General features: G+C 34.4%; 4 protein-coding genes across 5 annotated transcripts; 2 read left to right on the top strand and 2 right to left on the bottom strand.

The window, feature by feature from the left end:
- Positions 1–189: 189 nt before the first annotated feature.
- Positions 190–8,341, top strand: ERp60 (disulfide-isomerase A3). The gene is made up of 9 exons (XM_090103152.1): positions 190–422; positions 508–716; positions 910–1,138; positions 3,115–3,225; positions 4,481–4,613; positions 4,895–5,055; positions 6,248–6,479; positions 7,126–7,263; positions 7,904–8,341. The coding sequence occupies exons 1-9, from the start codon at positions 274–276 to the stop codon at positions 8,006–8,008; spliced, it is 1,467 nt and encodes a 488-aa protein (XP_089959278.1). The 5' UTR covers positions 190–273; the 3' UTR covers positions 8,009–8,341.
- An 851-nt stretch (positions 8,342–9,192) lies between these two features.
- Positions 9,193–10,451, bottom strand: Ak6 (adenylate kinase isoenzyme 6). Its single transcript, XM_090103458.1, has 4 exons — positions 10,288–10,451; positions 10,056–10,207; positions 9,631–9,776; positions 9,193–9,392 (listed from the first exon to the last, which is right to left on the bottom strand). Exons 1-4 carry the CDS (start codon positions 10,325–10,327, stop codon positions 9,203–9,205), a joined length of 528 nt encoding a protein of 175 aa, XP_089959584.1. The 5' UTR covers positions 10,328–10,451; the 3' UTR covers positions 9,193–9,202.
- Positions 10,452–11,034: 583 nt separating this feature from the next.
- On the top strand, positions 11,035–11,607 carry LOC149908025 (uncharacterized). The gene is given in 2 exon segments (XM_090103459.1): positions 11,035–11,350; positions 11,385–11,607. Coding segments are annotated over 2 exon segments (342 nt in total). The 5' UTR covers positions 11,035–11,167; the 3' UTR covers positions 11,544–11,607.
- An 8,423-nt stretch (positions 11,608–20,030) lies between these two features.
- LOC149908026 (elongation factor 1-alpha) lies at positions 20,031–22,407 on the bottom strand. Of its 2 annotated transcripts, none has more exons than XM_090103153.1 (2): positions 22,287–22,407; positions 20,031–21,661 (listed from the first exon to the last, which is right to left on the bottom strand). In XM_090103153.1, exon 2 carries the CDS (start codon positions 21,648–21,650, stop codon positions 20,259–20,261), a length of 1,392 nt encoding a protein of 463 aa, XP_089959279.1. In that variant the 5' UTR covers positions 21,651–21,661; positions 22,287–22,407; the 3' UTR covers positions 20,031–20,258. The 2 variants fall into 2 exon arrangements, with proteins under 2 accessions (XP_089959279.1, XP_089959280.1); XM_090103154.1 differs by having other exon boundaries at positions 22,209–22,347.
- Between the last annotated feature and the right edge of the window lie 1,270 nt (positions 22,408–23,677).

Here is a 23,677-nt window from a genome sequence, read left to right on the forward strand (position 1 = left end):
ACAAATGATAAGATAACCCTGTTCTGCGTATGATATAATTTAGAATATGTTTTATTTTTATTTTATTCAATACTCAATTGTACGTTATAATATATTTAAACCATATGAGACCGGAGACGCTTTAATGAACGCTTCCATAATCAACCAATCAAAAGTCGACAACGCTGTGCCGGCTAATGTCATCTGCTGCATCATACGTGTATTTTTCCGGTCCTTGTCCTCTCTCAACTTAGCTTCACTTTGTCGCCGAGAGATATCGTGAAGCACGCAAAAATGATAGGGTCACTTAAGTTAGTTTTACTGTTAAGTGTAATTTATTTATGTAAGGCCTCAGAAGAAGACGTACTAGAACTTACTGACGGAGATTTTGATAGTGCGATTTCTCAGCATGACACCGCTCTCGTCATGTTTTACGCACCATGGTAAGTTGAGGAGAGATTATTGACCCCCATGAACTTCGAGAAAGTAAACGATAAAATTAACTTTTTTTTTTTATATATGATTCAGGTGCGGTCATTGCAAACGCTTAAAACCGGAATACGCTCTTGCGGCCGGCATTCTTAAAAATGACGATCCTCCAGTAGCCCTAGCTAAGGTGGACTGTACTGAAGGTGGTAAGACCCTCTGTGAAAAGTACTCTGTATCTGGATACCCCACTTTGAAGATCTTCCGCAAAGGAGAATTATCACAGGAATACAATGGACCCAGGGAATCAAGTAAGTTTTCTTTAAATTGTTATTACTTCTATCTTTTTAGTAATAAAGCCTTTTTAGTAATAACACACTACAATTAATTAATATGATTATATAAACTCATTAATAACATTAAAAGTCCATTTATAACTCAATTGGTTAATCGAGTTTAGAATAATGTATTAATACTTAACACAACATATTATTTCTTCCCTAGACGGTATTGTCAAGTACATGCGCGCCCAAGTTGGCCCCAGCTCCAAGGAACTGCTTACAGTCGCCAACTTTGAAGATTTCCTCAACAAGGATGAAGTTGTTGTTGTTGGTTTCTTCGAGAAGGAATCAGACCTGAAGGGCGAGTTCTTGAAAACGGCAGACAAGATGCGTGAAGAAATCACCTTTGGACACTCATCAGCCAAGGAGGTTCTTGACAAGGCTGGATTTAAGTGAGTATCTTAATTTCATGTTTTAATAACTGAGAATATAAGATAGCTGTGGGCTTACACAGAGGATTGTAATATCTAATTTAATCGTTAACTTTGGCACATAACATAGTAAGAACAAACACATGAATACATATTTTTTTGCTATCTATCATGCTAAGAAAGTTATATTGTAGAAGAAGCACATAATAGCTTTTTTTGAGCAATTACTTTTAGTTTATAAATTATTTATTTTAAAATAGCCAACATAATTTTTATAGCACTGACCATACTATAATTCCAATTAAAAATTTGCTATATTGAGCTGCCCAGAATTTGGTAATAGTTACTAAGCAAGTCATTTTATGTTAAAACACATATACAGAAAGTCAGTTGTACAAATAAGTAAAATAACATTTCATTTTTAAACTTTAAACAGCTATTTATCAGTATTATGATAATTAGTATTGCTACAAGTGTATAGAATATGTTAATTATGTTTTTAAATCTTGTTTCGTTTCAGAATTGTTTTATAAATTTAACTCCTTTTAAATTTTATTTTTATTTTTTCTGTCTAAATTCTGTCTCTTCATATTTCGAATTTTCTTTGTTTTATAATTTAATATCTAATAATATTTAATATATAATTTGTGAAATACCTCACAATGCAATTAGACTATGAGTTTACATGAAAATCAATTTAATCTTATCTTTCAATCAAAGTGATTTAATCAGTCTCATATCTATTGATTAATGTGATTATTTTTATTATACACCCACAATCTAATAAAAGCATTCAAGATTCAAGTACTTATTGAGCTTTTAGTTTAGAAGAGCTTTTCGTTTGATATGATTTAAAAAATAAGTTTGTATTCTTGTTCATAATATTTTTAAGCAATTGCATAGCATTTATCTCAGACTTTGAGCGCGGTGACCGAATGTAAAAATTCCGTAACGAAAAAACCTAACACCCCCCACTCCAACCGGCAAAGCTTTACCGCGGCAGTCCTCGAGTGCCATACATATATTTTTTTCACTTATACCAATTTAATATAGATGGAAACTTCCTGCCATATTTATAATTTATGACTTTTAAATGGTGTATACTGATAACTTATCAACATTCCTATACACAACAATTTAAAAGCATAAAATCAATGGCCTTCAACAGTTTACACTACATAAAGAATTTTTTTTTTCATATCATACCTTTCATAATAATATGTTGAAGTTAAATTCTATAATAGATTTGATATTGTAAATGTTAGGTACAATAAATAAATCGCGTGAGAACTACATTCAATACAATACAAAAAATGTGAATTGTAGTGAAAATCGAGCTTTTTTTTCCTTATTGCTCCTTATTGCAGCTTGGACCAGAAAGATTCTAAAAATACTAAAAATGTTTGCGACTTTTTCTTATACTATAAACATACATATAATATTTTTTTTATTAGTCAGTTCTTTAAAGAAACGAATCTTCAATGGCGGCGCTTATCATTCCCTCTCGCTCACACACGGCCGTACGGTATGCAAAAAAAAATGGAAAAATAAAATCACTAAAATGTATTTGATTTTCCCTATAATAGTTTTTATCATAAATTTACAATGACAATTATGCATTTGCGAAAGTAAATAATGTTTTCTTGGAATTTGACAAAATATGTTCTTTGGGAAAAGTTGTTCAGTTTTATGAGCTTATTACAAGTATTATGGGGATTTTATTACATTCTGTATACGTAAATATGATAATTCATATAAATACACAAATACAATAACAAAAAAGTTTGTCAACAAACAATTTGAAATAATTAATAAAATAATTATCAATTTACGTTATTTTTATTTTCATTTTTGATGATCCTACCATCTGTCAAAGTCAGCTTTGGCCGCCATTGAAGATTCGTTTCTTTATTGAACTAGCTAATACTTAGTTATATAATAGTTACTTTATTATATTAATTAAGTAATTTTATTGATTATTAATTCATGTTTAACAGGGATAATGTGGTACTGTACCGTCCAAAACGCCTGCAGAACAAATTCGAAGAATCCTCAGTTGTATACAATGGCGAGCCTGACTCCCTGAAGGGCTTCATCAAGGAAAACTTGTAAGTATTTGGACATATCCTTCCTACTAATGTTATAAATGCGAAAGTTTGTGAGGATGGATGTATGGGTGTTTGTTACTCTTTCACGCAAATACTATTGAAACAATTACAATGAAATTTAGTATGTAGGTAGCTCAAGACCCAGAATAAGACGTAGGCTACTTTTTATCCCGGAAATCCTACAGGAACTATGTAGGTTTTTCTTTGAAAAGTTAGTCTAATATATTGTTAACTAGCTGACCCGCGCCCACTTCGTCAAGTGTCCAACAATATTGATATTTCATGTTAGAATATAAGGTTACTAGCTTTCCGCCCGCGGCTTCGCCCGCGTTTTCAAAGAAAAACCCGTTCCCGTAGGATTTCCGGGATAAAACCTATCCTATGTCCTTTCTCGGGTATCAAAATATCTCTATACCAAATTTTATGCAAATTGGTTCAGTAGTTAAGACAGTGCGCGCACGAGCAACTTTGTCTCCGCAACTATTTTGTCTCTCCCACCTATGGGCTAGTATGAAAGTGCGCGCACGTAGCGACGCAACTCCCCATACAAATTGATGGGAGAGACAAAATAGTTGCGGAGACAAAGTTGCTCGTGTGCGCTAGCTCTAAGGCGTGATTGAGTAACAGACAGACAGAGTTACTTTCGCATTTATAATATTAGTATGGATTTATCACAGATTAATAATAATAAGGCAGCCCTTGTCGATCGCGAGTTCTGGGGCGGACCCTTCTAAAGTCGACAGATTTTATTGCACAATAATTTTATTGGGATGCAACAACATGGGATATGATCAATTATTTGTATAATTGACTGATATTATATATGGTGACGAAAAGTTTATTATATTTGAATGTTCGTTTGTTGTGTTGATAGATGCAACTTATAATAAAGCTAAAGGTTAATGATATAGCATATATCATTTTCAATTATATCAATGACCAATACAAACAGTGAATGTATCCATTTCCAAAAAAAATCATTTAACTTTGACAATCATTTAATCATTTGACATTTTCTCTGAAAAAAAAATTGTCATGAGATATATTTTATTGAAAAGACTATGATGAAAAGAATGCGATGTGTGCTACAGAATCATCTTGTTGATACACGCATGCTGCCTTCCTTCTGACGTCTTATAACAAGAATCATGCTTACTGACTCAAAAAAATCTAAAAAACATTACTGTCAATTTTTTTTTTGTTATTTTGTTTCGATTTTTTTGTTATAAATATTAAATCTTTTATAATTATTTAGCCACGGCCTGGTCGGTATCCGTCTAAAGGACAACATGCGCGACTTCACCGACCCCCTGGTGGTCGCTTACTTCGATGTCGACTACGTTAAGAACCCCAAGGGAACAAACTACTGGAGGAACAGAGTGCTTAAGGTGTGTGAATATATTGGATTAAAGTAATGATTGAGAAGTTAAATCATTACAATATGTTCATCATCCTCATAAAAAAATAACAGTGATTTAGCCCCATTTCTTTCAGATTAATCATTAAATATGAGAATTTTAGGAGTAGGATTCAATTTTATAGAGATCAATACAAGTAAAGAAATAAAAAATAATAAAGAATGCTTCCAATTGAACCATCTTTAGTCCGACTCGCACTTGGCCGGTTTTATTAAAGTGGTCAAATTAATTAATAATTCCCATATTCGCAGGTCGCTAAAGAAATGGACGAGGTTACATTCGCTGTGTCCGACAAGGACGATTTCACGCACGAGCTCAACGACTACGGCATTGACTTCGCGAAGGGCGACAAGCCAGTTGTTGCTGGGCGGGATGCTGATGGAAACAAATTCGTTATGAGCACTGAGTTCAGGTGAGATATTGTTAACAAATTCGTTATGAGCACTGAGTTCAGGTGAGAATTGTTAACAAATTCGTTATGAGCACTGAGTTCAGGTGAGATATTATTATTTTTGATTTGAAACTTCTTTAGGCACGTTGAGAGTACAATTTCAAGATTGGCGAGGTATGGCGACGATTTTGGTATCCTTGATTATCTTGCCAAAGAAGTTTCACTTTTGACACGTGTCCTTAGCAGATACGCTCTTTTTTGTGTGGTTTTGGGTAGTGAAAGACTAAAGCTAAAGTCAACATTACGACATCCTTGGATGAGATTTTTTAAATTATTCTTATAATTTTATATAGTACATATCTTCTATAATATAAAAATGAATCGCAAAATGTGTTGGTAAGCGCATAACTCGAGAACGGGTGGACCGATTTCGATAATTCTTTTTTTATTATATTCCTTGAAGAACCAGGATGGTTCTTATGTAGAGAAAACATAAATATGTACCACGGGCGAAGCCGGGGCGGATCGCTAGTTCAAACTAAAATTCGCCTTCTTGGCACATGAATTTACGCGAGATCTTTCCTATTTATAATTTAATATATTTTACAATGTGACATTCGTCATATGTCTCAGGTATTTATACATTATATAGAAAATAATAATGAGAAAATATATAAACAACAACCATATATGTACTTTGTTTTTCATGTATTATGTATTTGGAAAAATGAAATTTATGTATTCCTAATAACTGATAATGTTTTTAAGTACTTTTTTGTTGCCAACTCATAAAATGTACTACATTTATTACTTTGCCACCTTATCAGTATTCTAATCTACTCCACAATTTATGTTTATAATTTCTATTTGCTTGTTGATTATTATTTGGTATGCAACATTAAAATTTCATTACACTTTGTTGATTTTCGTATTTTGATTATTTCTTTTATTTAAAACATTAATGAAGGAGTGAGAAATCTTAATAAAAAGTAAATAATAAAATAGTAGTATTTGGTAGAAGTGGTAACACTTCTTAAATTAGTGTGATATGATTATATGTAGTTAATTTCGTAAAATTATTTGTCCTTTAAACTCTTTTGTTGTTTTTATCGTAATATAATGTACCTAATTATGTCTTTACCACATCTATAAGTAAACCTAGAAAATAAATAATCATATAACACACCGATATTAACCAAACCTAACATTTCAGCATTGAAAACCTCCTGGCGTTCAGCAAAGACCTCCTCGCTGGCAAGTTGGAGCCGTTCATCAAGTCTGAAGCTGTTCCCGAAGACAACTCTGGTCCCGTGAAGGTGGCTGTGGGCAAGAACTTCAAGGAGTTAGTGACGGACAGTGGACGGGATGCCCTCGTTGAGTTCTACGCACCTTGGTGTGGACATTGTCAGAAACTTGCTCCAGTGTGGGAGGAACTTGGTGACAAGGTGATATATTTTTACCATTTTTTGAACTTACCTAACCTAACTTACTTACTCAACGTAGTCAGTCAGTCTCGTCATGGAGTAAGGCGACGATTTTGATATATGTATTTGAATTTTGTAAAGGAGTTTCACTTCTGACACTTTTTTTTGTGTATTTTTGTTAGGACACATTCTGTCATTTTAGTTTAGTATTTAGTAACATTTATAGCTATCAGCGCTCATTCTTTTAAGATTTGATGAACCTTCATCGCTGATTTATTGAGTTGAAATTATCCATACTAATATTATAAATGCGAAAGTAACTATCTGTCTGTCTGTCTGTAACTCAATCACGCCTTAACTACTGAACCGATTTGCATGAAATTTGGTATAGAGATATTTTGATACCCGAGAAAGGACATAGGAAAGGTTTTATCCCGGAAACCCCACGGGAACGAGAACTATGCGGGTTTTACTTTGACGCGGGCGATGCCGTGGGTGGAAAGCTAGTTATTAGTATAAAATGTGTTGAGTTTTCTTTGATATTTCAATATTTGTGTTATCTCTGCTATTTCTACGAAGTAATCATTTATAGTTTATTAAATACCATTTTTTTGTTTAATTTGGTTATAATTTAAACATATTTTTATAACTATTATTTCTTATTCAGCTGAAAGACGAAGAGGTAGACATTGTGAAGATCGACGCGACAGCCAACGACTGGCCCAAGTCACTGTACGATGTCTCTGGGTTCCCCACCATCTACTGGAAGCCCAAGGACGCCAATAAGCGACCAGTTAGATACAATGTAAGTTTTGATTGTTTTATGAAAAACTAAATTAGAATATAAATGGGAGTACCTTTTGAAATAGATTTTTGACTGAGATATTTTACGTTTAATAATCTATACTATCTATACTAATATTATAAAGAGGAAAGGTTTCTATGTATGTATGGTTTTCAAGCATAAACTACTGGACCGATTTTGATGAAATTTGGCACAAACAATCTTTAGACCCTGAGAAAGAACATAGGCTACCTTTTATTGCGAAATATGTACCACGGGCGAAACCGGGGCGGACCGCTAGTTTATAAATAAAATGAAAACTATATTAATTTTATCATGTTAACATGTCAATCCTGGAATTGAATTGATAAAACTTTTACTGTTTCGTGGTTAATAATATTTTGTTTTCCTCTTTTGACGCTTAATTTAATGAGAATTTAGCACTAATGGATGTTTTATAGCATTGAAATATTTTGTAAATGAGAAATTTTAAAGAGTAGAATAAATTCGACCACGAGGCGGGATTCGAATCCGTATCGAATTATTCATTAAAAATTTCTCATTGCAAAAACATTTGAATGCTACAAAACTAAATATCAAATTACGACTAATCTTTTTTTTAACATAATTAAAACTAAGTAAAATGTTTGTTCCATTACAGGGTGGTCGCGGTATCGAAGACTTCTTGAAGTATGTTGCAGAACAGTCCAGTAGCGAGCTCAAGGGCTGGGACAGAAAGGGCAATGCCAAGAAGGACGAGCTGTAGAGTTGTGAAGCAATACTTGAAGATCTGCGAGCGAATGTGTGTGTGAATGCGCCTTAACAGAAAGTGGTGGGATGTATCCAGTTTGCTCTCATATAGCATTTAGTCAACATTCCATCCCCTGAATACTATTTGAGAGCTAGTCTAAGCAATTATTGAGTATTTACCTAATGGGCACTCTTCACAATGGGCAGTGTTGGACCAAATGATCGTCGATGTTTGTCGCAATCGAATAAACATGTACAATAATGGCCGATCATGGACATTTATGCCCTCTACTCTATAGTGATTGACTCTAATCGCCCAACGCTGCCCATGGTGAAAAGGGCCCTAAGGGTCAGCTCACACCGAGACGCGACGCGGCGCGACGCTGCGCGCACCGCGCGAGGCACCTCGAGGCGCAGCGCTGCGTGGTGCAACGTAATCTGAATTCTCACAATGTAATGTGTATCTTTTCGTGTAGTGAATAAAGTATATTCTGAGTCGCTCTATGAAAAAAGTGCGCGCAGCGTCGCGCCGCGTCGCGTCTCGGTGTGAGCTGACCCTTAAGCTCTGTCGCAAATTGAAATATTGTATAGGTAAAACTCAATAATGTCAAATACAGTAAAGTAATTTTTAATGCATTTCTTATATTTGTCAGTGAATAATAAATAGGTTATTTATATGTGGTTGTTTTATTATAAATGTAGTACTTATATAGATACTCTAACTATTCAAACTGAGTACTTACTATAATATTATATGCCCACTTCCAAACATTATCCACTTAGTAAAATCAAATATTTATTTATATATTAAAAGAGAATGATGATTACACAAATTTAAAAGACAATAATCTGCAGGTGTGTAGGTATATATATTTATAGCCACAGAACATATATGTTCTGTGTTTATAGCTACTAGCATCTCTGCCAGTTATTCTGTTTTTTAAATGTCTGAAGGACTGTCTTACAATCTTTAATGATATGATCAATAAGAGCTAGCGAGCACAAGCAACTTTGTCTCCGCAACTATTTTGTCTCTCCCATCAATTTGTATGGGGAGTTGCGTCGCTACGCGCGCGCACTTTCATACTAGCCCATGGGTGGGAGAGACAAAATAGTTGCGGAGACAAAAATAGTTGCGAAAACAAAGTTGCTCGTGCGCGCTAGCTCTTATTCAAAAGGACAGGAATAAAACAACCAGAATATTCTTAAATTATATATTTTCTTCCTTCCATCTTTCAATCCATTCCACTATAGCATTGACATTGCTTTGCAACTGTTCTTCAGTGTCATTTCTAAGCTCTACAATGATTTCTGGCTTGTATGATGACTGCGCTTCTTCTAGTAAAGTCTCGAAAATTTCACACTGAATATTGTCCTCTAATTTTTTGCCTGTGTAACCCCTAAAAACAGATGGTTTTATGTAATACTTGAATGATTCTTTCTTGGATTTATTTTTAACATAAAATTAGAAATTACCTAATTGATTTAGAAATAAGCTTAAAACACATTATAATAACTTCAAAACTGATTAGAACCCAACATGAGACAATTAATTTTAGTATAGTAGGCTAGGTACTTATTAGATACAATAGCAATACCAAAAAAAATATAATCTGTTTATTGACTTCAAATATTTACCTTTGAGATAATCGATCAAACAATGTTGTATTGTTCGTCCTGATAACAAAGACACCATCAAACCATCTCTCTGGAAAGAATTCACAACCATGGTAATCCACAATGTTACCACCTTTCGCCATCATTCCTTCCATGACATCCAGCAGCTTTAAATAAGAAAAAAAGATATGTAAAATTGGAACAAAATATTTAGCGAAGTCATAGTGTCATAGTGTGTGTAGTCTGTTCACTCCGTTATTATACCACAAAACTGTGCTGTGGAAATACGTAATAAGTACTTTCAAAAGGCAGACCGCAGAATTAAGTACATACATAACAACATGTATTTATTTTGAAAAGGTTGCAAAGTTGAAAATTTTGGAAAATTAAATTATTTTTATTGTAGTTTATGTAAGTACGTATTTATAAATTTTATCCAAACTTACTTTATCTTCATTAAGGAAAGGGCATTGGTATTCCGGATCAAATTCATCTAAACAGTTGTGTTCCTCGGCCAACTTGGACACCTCCCGCCACGCAAATTTTACACGGTCTGCTAATTTTCTGCTAATGGTTGACTTTCCAACTCCAGGGGTTCCTATTTATATTTAAATTCGGCATTAAAATATGTTTTCCATGCGTAGTGAAACAATATAAACATAACCTCTAAACATGTACCTGTTATCAATATATTGGGTAAACTTCGTTTTAGATTCATTTTGTCCTTTTTCTTTACAGTCTCGAATATAAACACAGTGATAAAATTTATATATGGATAAAATTTCAGAAAAAGCACTAAATAAACACTATCGAATTTTAAGAATTAATTAATGTCAAGTGTCAAAACTCAAAATGACACAGACAATCACAGAGACGGGAGTTTTCAATATTGCAATAATTACACCTTACTAAATTTAGAAGAAATTAAAAGCTGCTCACACTGTCCTAAATTGTGAAACCAAATCATATAATAAAGATCATTTAGATGCCTACATGGAAACGCATTCGGGATGGTGTAATTTCGCTTTATTCACTAAACATTTGCCTCATTAGGTATAGGTAGTTCAATATTTTTTATCAGCGGGGATGGATATTAAAAAAACTAAATTAAACATAATAATACGAATTTCCTTACTACCTAATCTTTTTTTAATTATAATAAATAGGAAGTATTAAACTATCTCGAGGGTTTAAATAATATGGAAATCGATCTTGAATTAATTCACAATTTTATGCACCCACTGGTTCTAAGACTCACAATCTATATAATCTGATTTGGTTTCTAAATTTAGGACTATGTGATCCGAAGCTTCTAATTTCTCGATGACCTTCTAAATTTAGAAAGGTGTAATAAATGCATTATACATAACTTTTATTATCTTGTTCCTTTTTTGATAGTCTACATTTTACTTTGACATTTCAGACAAGTGACAGCTGTTATTTGTCAAACTGAAATTTTGATTTTTAGAGGTTATAAAATAATGTTACGAAACCAACAATCTTTAATAAAATACTACTGCAAATAATAATAATAATAACATATTCGGCAGAAAATACTATGAGAATACGAAGACCAAGATATCTGACTAACGGGCAAATAGTTTTAGTAACCGTTTTAGGAGTAATTGGCGGCGTATATATCTGGCAGCCACTGATTGCAGAATATTATATGAAAAATAATCAAAGTGCTCAGAAACCCTCCACAAAAACCCCGAGTTCCCAGTAAAATGACACCAGTATCGCGTTGGGTTCATAAGTCCAACTTACCTGCTAAGCTCTTCATGGGTCTTGCAGTTGCAGGCGTAGTAGTTGTCGTTAATAAGATGTGGATCAAACCCTATGTTACAAAACAAAGATATCAACAAGCAGAAGCTTGGGCCCAAACAATTATTGAAAATGAAGAAAGGGAATCAAATAGGGAATTAAATGAATAATGCTATAAATATAATTGTAGTACATATGTATAGCTTCCTTAAATAAATTAAGATTTATTGTTTTCTCCATGTTTTTATTTTTATGGTAAACTACTTGTATATAGATGTATAAATAGATACATGCTCCCATTTCACAATACTGTTACAAAATATATATGTATACTAATAATATATACTTCTATAATTCTACATAATATTAATATTTAACTTTAAAAATACAAGTTCTTACTTTAAATTAAATTGAACCTATTGTAATTTGTAACCAGTTTCAGTGAAATAGTGTTTCAGAATAGGTATGTCCATACTTGTGCTGTAGACGATTGAAAAATGTACTACCTAACTATATGCACGATGGTCTTGATTCTTGAAGGTGAAAGTATCAGTGTAATAATAATATGAGGAGTAAAGTAAACGGCATTAATAAGTGGATTTGACGTATATTATACATATTATATATTCTTTCTTTCTTTATTATCACTACATAGTATAAAACAAAGTCGCTTTCTCTGTCCCTATGTATGCTTAAATCCAAACGTCTTTGACAAGGAGACCTTCAAAAAAAGGGCATATAAATTTCTCAAAGGCCGGCAACACATTCGCGGTGCCCCTGACAACGCGAATGCTTATGGGCGGCGGGCATCACTTTCCATCAGGTGACCCGCCTGCTCGTTTGCCCGCTTAACTATAAAAAAAAAAAAAAAAAAAAACTACGCAACGGATTTTGATGCGGTTTTTTTTAATAGATAGAGTGATTCAAGAGGAAGGTTTTAGTATATAATTTATTATGTTTTAGACAAAGCGAGCGAAACCCGCGTTCAAGACGCGCTAATCTCAAGAACTACTGGTCCGATTTGAAAAATTCTTTCGGTGTTGGATAGCCCATTTATCGAGGAAGGCGATATTATAACATCATGATAAGACTAATAGAAGCGGAGCCACGCGGGTGAAACCGCGGAGCGCAGCTAGTAATTTATATTAGTGATTAAACTATAATGTGAAATGTCCTCGAAAAGATGGAGTCAGGAGGAATGAACTCTGCTTGGCGTCTATAATGATGGCTTTGAGAGTTCAATGCCGTTAGAGACTAGTGAAAGCGATTGTTTGGGTGGGCAATTGGCAATCAAATATCGACTTTGTAATTTATTTTATTTTTTGGTACCTACCTAATATAATATATTATTACCTATCTACTTACTCTGTCATATAGATTATCGATTAGGGTTAGATTGACAAAGGTCTTGGCAGTTTGTCGTAAAACGATATCACTCGTATTCGCGACGTTCAAAAATGGGGTGATATCGTACATAATAAACTTGTGCGGTGAAGCCGGCCGGCATGGCAGCTTCCTATATGATGTGTTTTTCTTTGAGACCAAGATAACCAGTTTGTAGAAACTGGGTGTAGTTAAATTTCTAGGTACCTAACAGGACATTAAACATGATCGCATTAAAATTACACGTAGAAATATTTTTTTAGATTGAAATGCGATATTATGAAAATTTTAGGTAGGTACCTACATAGATTACCTAGGTACTTGCTCTGTGACGTTAGATTTTAGGTACCTTATAATATTAATCCAACAGGTGTTCTAGTTTGCAATTTTTACAAAAAATATTTCATAACACAGGTGAATGACCTCTATATACCTACTATTTTCTTGTTATTGGCATTTTTCCAAATCAGACAAAGTATTTACTTAGTTAAGTGTAACAATATTCATAAATACCTACTATTTTTTTTTTCGATTCTAAGTTAAATGTCATAGGGCAAGTGATTTAGAAATGCTTCTAGATGTCTCCTGAACATTGTTAGATTAGGCTTAGGATTTGATATTATGTTTATCTATAGATAGGTAGGTTACTTTGATTTGGTTTTGCAGCTTTGTGAAATAGGTTCATTTATCATTATATTAGGCTGTTAGGTACCTTTTAAACGAAAACAATATATAAACTTACTAGTGCCAGTAAGTGGCTAGAAACCATTAACATAGGAAATTATTAGTAGTCATTTTATTAACCTTTTGACCGCCAGAGCAAAAACGCATCGCCGTGCCCTCCACGCCAAGCCACAAATTCAATGCGATAACCTTGAAAATAGTAGGGATTCCAAAATGTTATCGATAAACATAATAATTCACGTCTGAATATTTGAATAAACAGCTTATAACACAAAAATAATATTTATTTAACCTCATCTCCTACTGTAAAAACTTAAGACCACATTTATAGCAACTATCAACAAAAATAATCAACCTTTTGAGATACAAAAATACATATAAAATTGCAGCAAGTTACAGCACTATTCTCTATCAGTTACGCCCCATTGGCATGTATACATGCCAATGGCGCGGGCAACCATCCTTTTTTTTATAATCTCTCGCTTCTGATTAGGGATGTGTAGCTGTATATTATTATAACTTATCGAGTTTATTTATTAAGTTTATATGAACTATAGGAATTATTGTGGAGTGTTTATTTGTAAATATCAAAACAACTATTACCTTTAAATAAAGGGAATTGCATTAAAACTACATATTTATTTTCCAATCATTTAGTTTAATACTTGAGTTATTACAAATACTAATTATATGTAGGTACCTATTTAGGTCAATTACCATATTTTGATACTAGCTGTTGCCCGCGACTTCGTCCGCGATTACGTCGTTTTCGTCATTCGTCGTTTAAAAAAAATACGTGACACTTTATTTTTGAATGTTCTTAATTGTCTCTTATAAAAATTAACTACATTAAAATTGAATACTCTAATAAGAAAATCTTAAAATCGAGGGACATCGAAAATCTGAGGAAAACATGAGTGAATTTGATTTAAATTCTACATTACTTAGTAATTCAAATAATAATCTAAATTAAATGTAGATTAACAGTTTGAGCGCATCATTATATAATATGTACCTAAGTATTAAATTACGTTATAGTTTACATAGTAATTTTACTAAAACACGATGACTTTCTTTCGCGCTCGGTACAACAAACTAAGCATGTTTGTGGTACGTGGCCCGCGTCACTCGACCCCCCGTGAGTTCCCCTCCGTTACTATGCGAAAATACATTCGTCGCCCTACTGTAGGAAAAATTGTAATATTTTAAACGAATAGTCGAATACAAAATATATTTGAAGAAACTTAGGTTGGCCTTCAGGCAAAAGGGATCCTATCAAATGATAAACTTGACCTTGTATCTTAAAAGTAAGCATGAAAGGATCCTCTGATAATTGTTGAGCACCAAAGGATCATTTAAAACGCACTACTATAAGAGCGAATATTGTCTAAGAACTGTTTAGATTGCACATGTTCCTCTAAAAGTAGTGATTTCAAAGGTTCTGGTATATCTTCAAACGAAAGCCGACTCCTTACTCCTCTTTTAAAAAGAGCAGACCTCCTAAAGCATAACAAAAAGAACATACTACGTTAATATCGCCTATACAGAAGATGATCTGTAATCAATTGTGAGGTTATAAGCAAACCCACTTTTATATTTGTCGGACCACACCACCGAACTCGTAGATTGATCTTCTATGTTTACCTCTAAGTCATTAAGACTGTCGAAATCTGTCTACAGTAAGACGGGCCTCTCGCTATTCGTCCGTTTCAAGAGACCAAATAGTTTCAATTCTTAATCTTTCATTAAACAAACTTATTAAACGTACTTGTCTCAAATAATCTTGTCTCAAATAATGGTAATATTCGCGTCCCTACTCTAGTCATTGCTTATGCTCATGTTCATCTTCAAGAGATCGAATAATATTATGGTGCACCCTATCATTCGTCAAACGGTCTTCATATTGAGTAAAAGTTTCAGATTATCGAGATAAAATATGCCATTTGCGATCAGCTGTGAGACGTTATACCCTCTCAGTGAAGGTTTCGGTCTCACAGGCAATTCTCGTTGTGAAGCGGTTTCAGGTTCTCGGCATAACACATGTTGTTTTCGGTCAATAGTAAGCCTCTTACCTCTAACGATCCTTGAGAACTCTTATTTCTCATTTTCTTAGCTTTGCTCGAATTTCGATATAAAGATTTTTTAGGTAGCACTGATGCGAGTGAATAAAAATTAAGTTAAAACGGACTGAGAGTGTTATAATCATCAATCATCATCATATAATAAAATTGTGGAAAAGCGATGTCTGTACAATGAAAATATGTAGAAAAAAATTAGCAGGTGTTATTATTAAATCGATCTTGAACCCAAAACTGTAGTTAAAAATTTTTTTGTCTGTTTGTCTGTATGTTTGTGCACGCTAATCTCAGAAACGGCTCATCCGATTTAGTTGCGGTTTTCATTAATGTATTGTGGTAATCTTCATTTAACATTTAGTGTTTATTTTATATCAATCGGTTCATAAATAAAAAAGTTATGGCCATTTAAGTAATCACGGCGAACATTTGCTAAGGCATTATATTGTACACTGTACAGTGTACGATAAAACGTAATTTATCTGTTATATGTACGCTACAGTTATTCCTTTACATGTCCAGGTGATCATATCAAAATTCCCCAAGGGTTTGGGGGTAAGCTGAGGTAGTAGGGGGGGGGGCGGGGTCAAATTAACATTATGGTTACTTCTAATAGGTAAATTTTCCACATAAAATGTCCTTTAAATTATGTCGTATTATATTTTTAACCCCCGACGCAAAAAGACGGGTGTTATGTGTTTGACTGCTATGTATTTCTGTGTGTGTGTGTGTCTGTCTATGGCACCGTAGCTGGCTAACAGGTAAACCGAATTAGATGCGGTTTTTTTTTTGTTAGGCAGCATATTTTCCGACGCTGGTTCTTAGATAAATTGTATCAAAATCGGTTCATCCACTTATTATACCTACATAGGGGTAAAAGTGGGAATGAAAAAAATGATATAATAATTTATTTTTAAAGATCGTCGGGAAGTTTATGAAATTATTTATTCCTTTTAAAGTGAAACTTTTATTACATCGTCTCAAACTTTTTGGTCTGTGTAGCGCATGTCGCGTGTATCGCGGCTGCCGAGTAGGTATACCTACTCGGCAGCCGACCGACACGCGACATGCGCTACACAAAGCAGTGTTCGGAACCGTTCGAACAGTTTCACTTTACCGTGGTTTCATAAAACCACACAACATTTTTTCTATACACTTTTCTTCGTCTAAACGGTTTAGTTACGTGCTCCCTCTCTCTCTCTTCAGCCTTTAGTTACGTGCGTGAGACAGGAAACATCTAATTTGGATTTGTTGCTGGATTTGATAAAAATTGAGTATCGATTAAGCTGATCAGTGGCTACACGGGCTACACCATACATTATTAAAAACATCCATTTAAGAAAGGAAGGAAATAGAATTTGCTCCTCTCCCCCCCTGGTTCCTAAAAAATAATATGACATAATTTAAAAGAAATTTTACGTAGAATTAGTTAGGCATTTCTTTTTTGATTTTCGATATTATATATTATCTACTAATCATAATTTTTAATTACAATATTATGTAGTAACTATTTGGTATAGGTTAGGCATTTCATTTCTTGATTTTCTTTAATAAGTTGGTACGTAAGTTTTTTAGCTCAGTTTAGTAAGAAATTTTAATAACAATTCTTTTAATTATTTATGGTAGTACGTATTTACTCAATAATTGTATGTTAAGTAGTAATTCAGCATGGGCGTAGCCACGGTGGGGCTGGGTGGGGCGCTTACCCTGGCTTTGATCTGGTAGGTACCAATTGTGAAGGGGATTGGGCGTGGGCGTTGGCGTCGGCCTGGGAGTGAACGTGGGAGTGGAAGCATGAAAATAAAAAAAATTATTGTTGCCCCACCCTGAGCCCATGGTCATAGGTCCCATAGTCACTATTCCACGCGGACGAAGTCGCGGGCACAGCTAGTAGACAAATATAATCAGAAAGCTTTGAACTCCTAAGCTCAACCATAAAAGATAGACATTTATGATGTCGGGAGATATTTTTTATATAATATGGAGAACATTTCTTTCATACTTGATTTCTGTGTAGCTTTAACCATTAAGGTTGCACACGCGACGAAAGCTTAAAAATGGAGTTACTGCTCTGCTCACGAATATGAAAAATAATTGAACCAAGTTTCGTTTAAATCCGTCGAGTAGTTTTTGTTTGTATAACGGTTATACAGACAGACAGACGGACAAAAATTTTTGGCGTCAGTGTCGATCCCTAATCACCTCGTGATAGTTATTTAGGAAATATATTTCATGTACAGAATTGACTTCTACAGATTTAATATAAGTATATAAGTATACATATATTTAGATTCCAATTTCCATGTAACGTTAAATTCGACTATACAATAACTAACAGACAACGCAGGTTACTCTCGTTTCCGTAAGTTGAGGCGGCTACATATTCGGTCCTCATAACATCACTTTTTGTGAACGAAACGACAGCGCGGTTTAATTCGATGCCAACATCAGAAAAAAGGAAATATTTTTAATTGAGAAAAAATATTATGATTTACACTATTAATACTATTTTAACATTAACACAAAATATAAGACTGTGAGTGTGTAAAAATAAATCCAGCTAGTTTCACATCAAACTTATGTTTTTAATTAGGTATACGACATGAAAATATATTAATTACCAAGCAATAATCATACAGGTAAATACTGAACAAAAGTATTAACAGTCAAAGTATATTTTTACTTACAACATGTAAATGATGAAGGAATAATAATTATCAACGAACTAACCTTTTTGTATTATTGTTTATAAATATAAATTCATAAACAATAAATTTATAAAGAATAGAAAAAATTCGACCACTAAAGAATGCTGGTTCGAGTCCCGCCTCGTTATCCAATTTTTAAAACACGAAGATTTTTAAAAATGTAACCAATGAACACAATCAATATTAGATTAACTGTAATGGTGTCTAGTTTGACTTAAAATAATAAACATCTACCCTCACTTTTAAAAATGTAGTATATTCACACGAATTATATGCGCACCTTATAGGGAAGGGAAGATATGGGTTAAAGAGTTAAATAAATAACATAATTATATTTAAATTATTAATTTTTAACATTGTGTTCAGTAGTGTTAACATGTAAATTGATTTGATTTTTACGAAATCTCATAGATGGCGCTGTTTCAAATTTGTATACTAATAAATTCATTAAACTGATTCTCTGCCCAAATTACGTAAATGACATAGTTTTTATTGTGTAAAGCTAGATAATAGCATAGCTTACCCGAAACCAACATTTAAACATGAGTCTTTAGATTGTACGCTGTCGTAATACACGGAATACGTAAGAAAAAAAAAGGTTCACAGCTCCTCCCCCGGAGGTGATAGCATGATAATATGTTTAAAAAAGCCTCACCCGACCTGTTAGTAATATTCATGCAAAATTTGAAGTCAATCTATGCAGTACTTTTCGAGATTAGCCTGGACAAACATACAGACAAACAGACAAACAGACAAACAGACAAACAGACAAAAATTCTAAAAACTATGTTTTTGGCTTCTATATCGATTATAGATCATGGATTATGTATTCTTTTAAAAAAATATTCAATGTACAGTTTTGACTTTCCTACGATTTTATTATATGTAATAATATAGATGACATAGCGACAATTTGTATCATAAGAATATCTAATATAATAATAAATATATATAGAATATCTTCTGTACTATAAAACTCTTCACTTGCCATTTTTGCGATTATAATATTGGTAGATACCTACTCGATAAAATATTTTTACAACTTTCCGCACTTAACAACACGGCACGCGCTTACGACGTCACCAGTCCGACATCTATTCATGTCAATGGCGCAGAAGGGATTGCATATCGATACTGTGCTAGGGATGCGCATGATTGGCGAAAAGGAAAATATTCAAATCAACAATATCCACAATATAGACAATATGGTATTATACCAAAGAATGTAGTATTTACCTTTTTTCTCAGTGACTAAGCTTATATATTTTTTTTGTAGTAATTACAAAAATTAAGCGAATTAGAGTAATTTCGCTGAAATTTTAATGAAGTTACTTGAATATTACACTACATCACTAGTAGGCACGTATACATGTCATTGGCGCGAGAGAACATGCTTTTTTAGCCATTAATTAAGTTATTTTTTGTCATCAAATATTTGAATAACTACTTGGCAATTTTGTTTACTGTGTACAATTATGTAATAACTGGGGATTCAGTTCATAAACTGTATAAATAAAACACGTAAAAGTAAAGGTTTAATATATTTATTTTGTATTTATCTATGATCTGTTTCTTGGCATGTATAGGTGTCGTTGGCGCACAGGGCACGATTGCGCATGACATCTATAGATGTCATTGGCGTTCAAAAGGTTAATAATAACAAAAATTATTGTTAAAAAACTAAAAATATGTATATGGAATCAACTAGATTTTAAAATACCAATTTAATTAATTGATTGGCAAACGTCGATATTTTGAATCCAATGTAGGGGAATTTATAAAGGAATGCACAATGAAAATACAATAATATTTTTGAGGCTACTTTATTCTATGAATTTACATTAGTTGGAAGTCGTAACAAAATATCTCAGATATATGTATAATAAACCTTATAAATTATAAAATAATGTTACAGTATAAGCCTTGTAAAAAATATAGAAAAGGAATGAGTCGGTAGCCTTTCTTTCCTTCGGAACACCTTGCGGTGTATGAAATATCGCAGCTGGATAAAGAATTGTGCTGTTAACAATGATAGCTACTTCTTGCCCTTGGTGGCCTTTTCGGCAGCCTTGGTGACCTTGCCACCACCAGCTTCCTTGTAGTTCACAGCCTTGATGACTCCTACGGCCACGGTTTGTCTCATGTCACGGACAGCGAAACGTCCCAGAGGAGGGAACTCCTGGAAGGACTCCACACACAGAGGCTTGGAGGGCACGAGGTTTACGATGGCGGCATCACCAGACTTGATAGATTTAGGGTTGTCTTCAGTGGATTTACCAGTACGACGGTCAACCTTTTCTTTGATTTCTGCGAATTTGCAGGCAATGTGGGCTGTGTGGCAATCGAGTACAGGTGTGTATCCGTTGGAGATCTGACCAGGGTGGTTCAATACAATAACTTGTGCGGTGAAGTCGGCAGCTCCCTTGGGTGGGTTGTTCTTTGAGTCACCAGCAACATAACCACGACGCAATTCCTTAACGGACACGTTCTTGACGTTGAAACCTACGTTGTCACCGGGCACAGCCTCTTGGAGAGCTTCGTGGTGCATCTCCACGGACTTAACTTCAGTGGTGATGTTAGCGGGGGCGAAGACAACAATGGTACCTGGCTTGAGGACACCAGTTTCAACACGGCCCACGGGCACTGTTCCGATACCACCGATTTTGTATACGTCCTGCAGGGGCAGACGGAGGGGCTTGTCTGTGGGACGAGCAGGGGGCAGGATGGCGTCGAGAGCCTCAATCAGGCATTTGCCCTCAGCCTTACCCTCCTTACGCTCGACCAACCATCCCTTGAACCAGGGCATCTTGGTGGATGGCTCCAGCATGTTGTCTCCATGCCATCCAGAAATGGGCACGAAAGCGACAGCAGCTGGGTTGTAACCGATCTTCTTGATGTATGAAGATACTTCCTTCTTGATTTCCTCGAAACGAGACTCGCTGTAGGGAGGCTCAGTGGAGTCCATTTTGTTGACACCCACAATCAGCTGCTTGACACCAAGTGTGAAGGCGAGAAGGGCGTGCTCACGGGTCTGTCCGTTCTTTGAGATACCAGCTTCGAACTCACCGGTACCGGCGGCGACGATGAGTACGGCGCAATCGGCCTGTGAGGTTCCTGTGATCATGTTCTTGATGAAATCTCTGTGTCCGGGAGCGTCGATGATGGTGACGTAGTATTTGCTGGTCTCGAACTTCCACAGAGCGATGTCGATGGTGATACCACGTTCACGCTCAGCCTTCAGTTTGTCCAACACCCAGGCGTATTTGAAGGAACCCTTACCCATTTCCTGGGCCTCCTTCTCGAACTTCTCGATGGTACGTTTGTCGATACCACCGCATTTGTAAATCAAGTGACCGGTGGTGGTGGACTTGCCGGAGTCGACGTGTCCAATGACGACAATGTTAATGTGAATCTTTTCCTTGCCCATTTTTGGTTTGTCTGAAATTGAAAAAAAATCAAGTTGAACTTATTTATTTAAAAACAAACTAAGTACTTGTGATGGACCTTAGCAAGGTCGGACTCGTGAATGAATACGCGGCGATCAATATGGCGGCCGCATGGCCGCCTCGCCCTATCTTGACATTTTAACAATGGACGTCAGCCATTACGATGAAAAATGAAATATTAAAAAACGTGTAAAAAAAAATATTGTCTAAACTTATTACTTCAGTAATCATGCAAAAATTTAAATCATACTTCTATTGAGAACTGGAAAAACAAGGTGATTCACAACCACGTGGTGACATGTGCCGGTCACTTTTCGGACGCGTAAGCACACACAATTTTGAAATTAGAATAGATATTAATTAATTAAAACAAATGCAGATCTACAAACGTTGAGAGAAATACTAGTTAAACCAACAAATCAATTGGAATCTGATCAACTATACCAATTACACCATAATATCAAAATCACAATGGAAACACAAAATAATTTCAAATTGTAACCTATTCTACATCAAAACGTAATAAAATTATTACTAACACTTAAATACTTAAGGTGATTTGAAATATAATCACTTGGAGATTTTCACTGCACTTAACTATTTTTCCCGACACTCACCACGGATAGCGTGTATTATCCGAGAAAGACTCCAACAGAATGGACGAGAAATGGATTTTCACTCGGCTGGAAGGAGAGGAAAGGAGTCATTTCCGGATACGTGTGTTGTCATATATAAATTTTTAATTACCCGTATCATTATCATAATTAAAAACAAAAATATAATAGGGATCGTACTGTTAGTAGTATTTTAAAATAATTCAATGAACTAATAATGTAATAATTTAAACTGACTTGAATTTTCAGAAATAAGGAATTATATCAGATAATTTCGAATAGGAAATTCAACAAAACTTTCTTGTTGAAAAACACGTTACAAAGGGTAAGGAAGGGATGCTTAGTAGTAATAAGACTAATTGGATTTTACGGATTAATGGGTACTTAAGTGATTCCAAGCATTACAGAAATTATTAATTAATTACATATAGAGAAACTAATACTAATAAAATTGTAAAAGGAAAAAAAATTAACGCATGTCGAGATTTCCCTGACGACTTTTTTTTAAATACATACACGTATTCCTAGCTGCGCTCCGTGGTTTCACCTACTTGGCTCCGCTTCTGTTAGTCTAGCGTGATAATATGCAGGGTGTAATCGTTAAAGTATAAACAGACGTTCGAATTTGGTACGGACCGCACCGTGACCTTGGTGCGCTCCGGACCATATTCGATCATGTGTACAGTGATCCGCCGGACATAATTATTATTATTGACAGTACGGTCGGTTCGATGGTTTTTTCTTCCGAACTTGGTGCGGACCGTACCAAATTCGCGCGTGTGGATGGGCGATCGCACCGGACAGCGCATTAGTCATAGACTATATACTTATTACAGCTTTAGTCACAGTTCTACCGCCAAACAAAACGGACGTCGGTCGATCGTTATCAATGGCGATGGCGCCGGATGACGTGGCTATTACTGAAAGAAGATTAATAATATAAATTTTAGAACTCTACAAAGATTTATGATATGACTGCATATGTCTGAATGAATTCCTTTCTTTTAAATATAATTTTGCCCATTCTTTTCTCTTCGTTTTCTTCTTTTCAATGGTTGTAACTTGTACTTGTACTTGTACCAAAAGAAGCCTTGAACTGAGGTCTACATGTGAAAAAAATACAACATTCTAACCACGAATTTATTACGAGAAATAGATTTTCAAAGAATTCGGTTTGACTTTTAATGAGATAACTATGATCAATACTCGAAATATTCACAAAAAAAGGAGATTAATTTGTATTAATTTGATATTATTGAATTGTCTTATAAATCTAAGATATTTTTTTTGTTCAGTTAATTTATTACATATAATTATTAAGATTAAGTACCTACCTATAATAATATATTGAAATATCGACCATAACTAACGACTAAACCATAAAAAAAAACTTG

This window comes from Colias eurytheme, chromosome 6 (genome assembly GCF_061535395.1).
Source record: "Colias eurytheme isolate Ceu_HAF_F1 chromosome 6, ilColEury1 Martin Lab GWU primary, whole genome shotgun sequence".
NCBI lineage: Eukaryota > Metazoa > Arthropoda > Insecta > Lepidoptera > Pieridae > Colias > Colias eurytheme.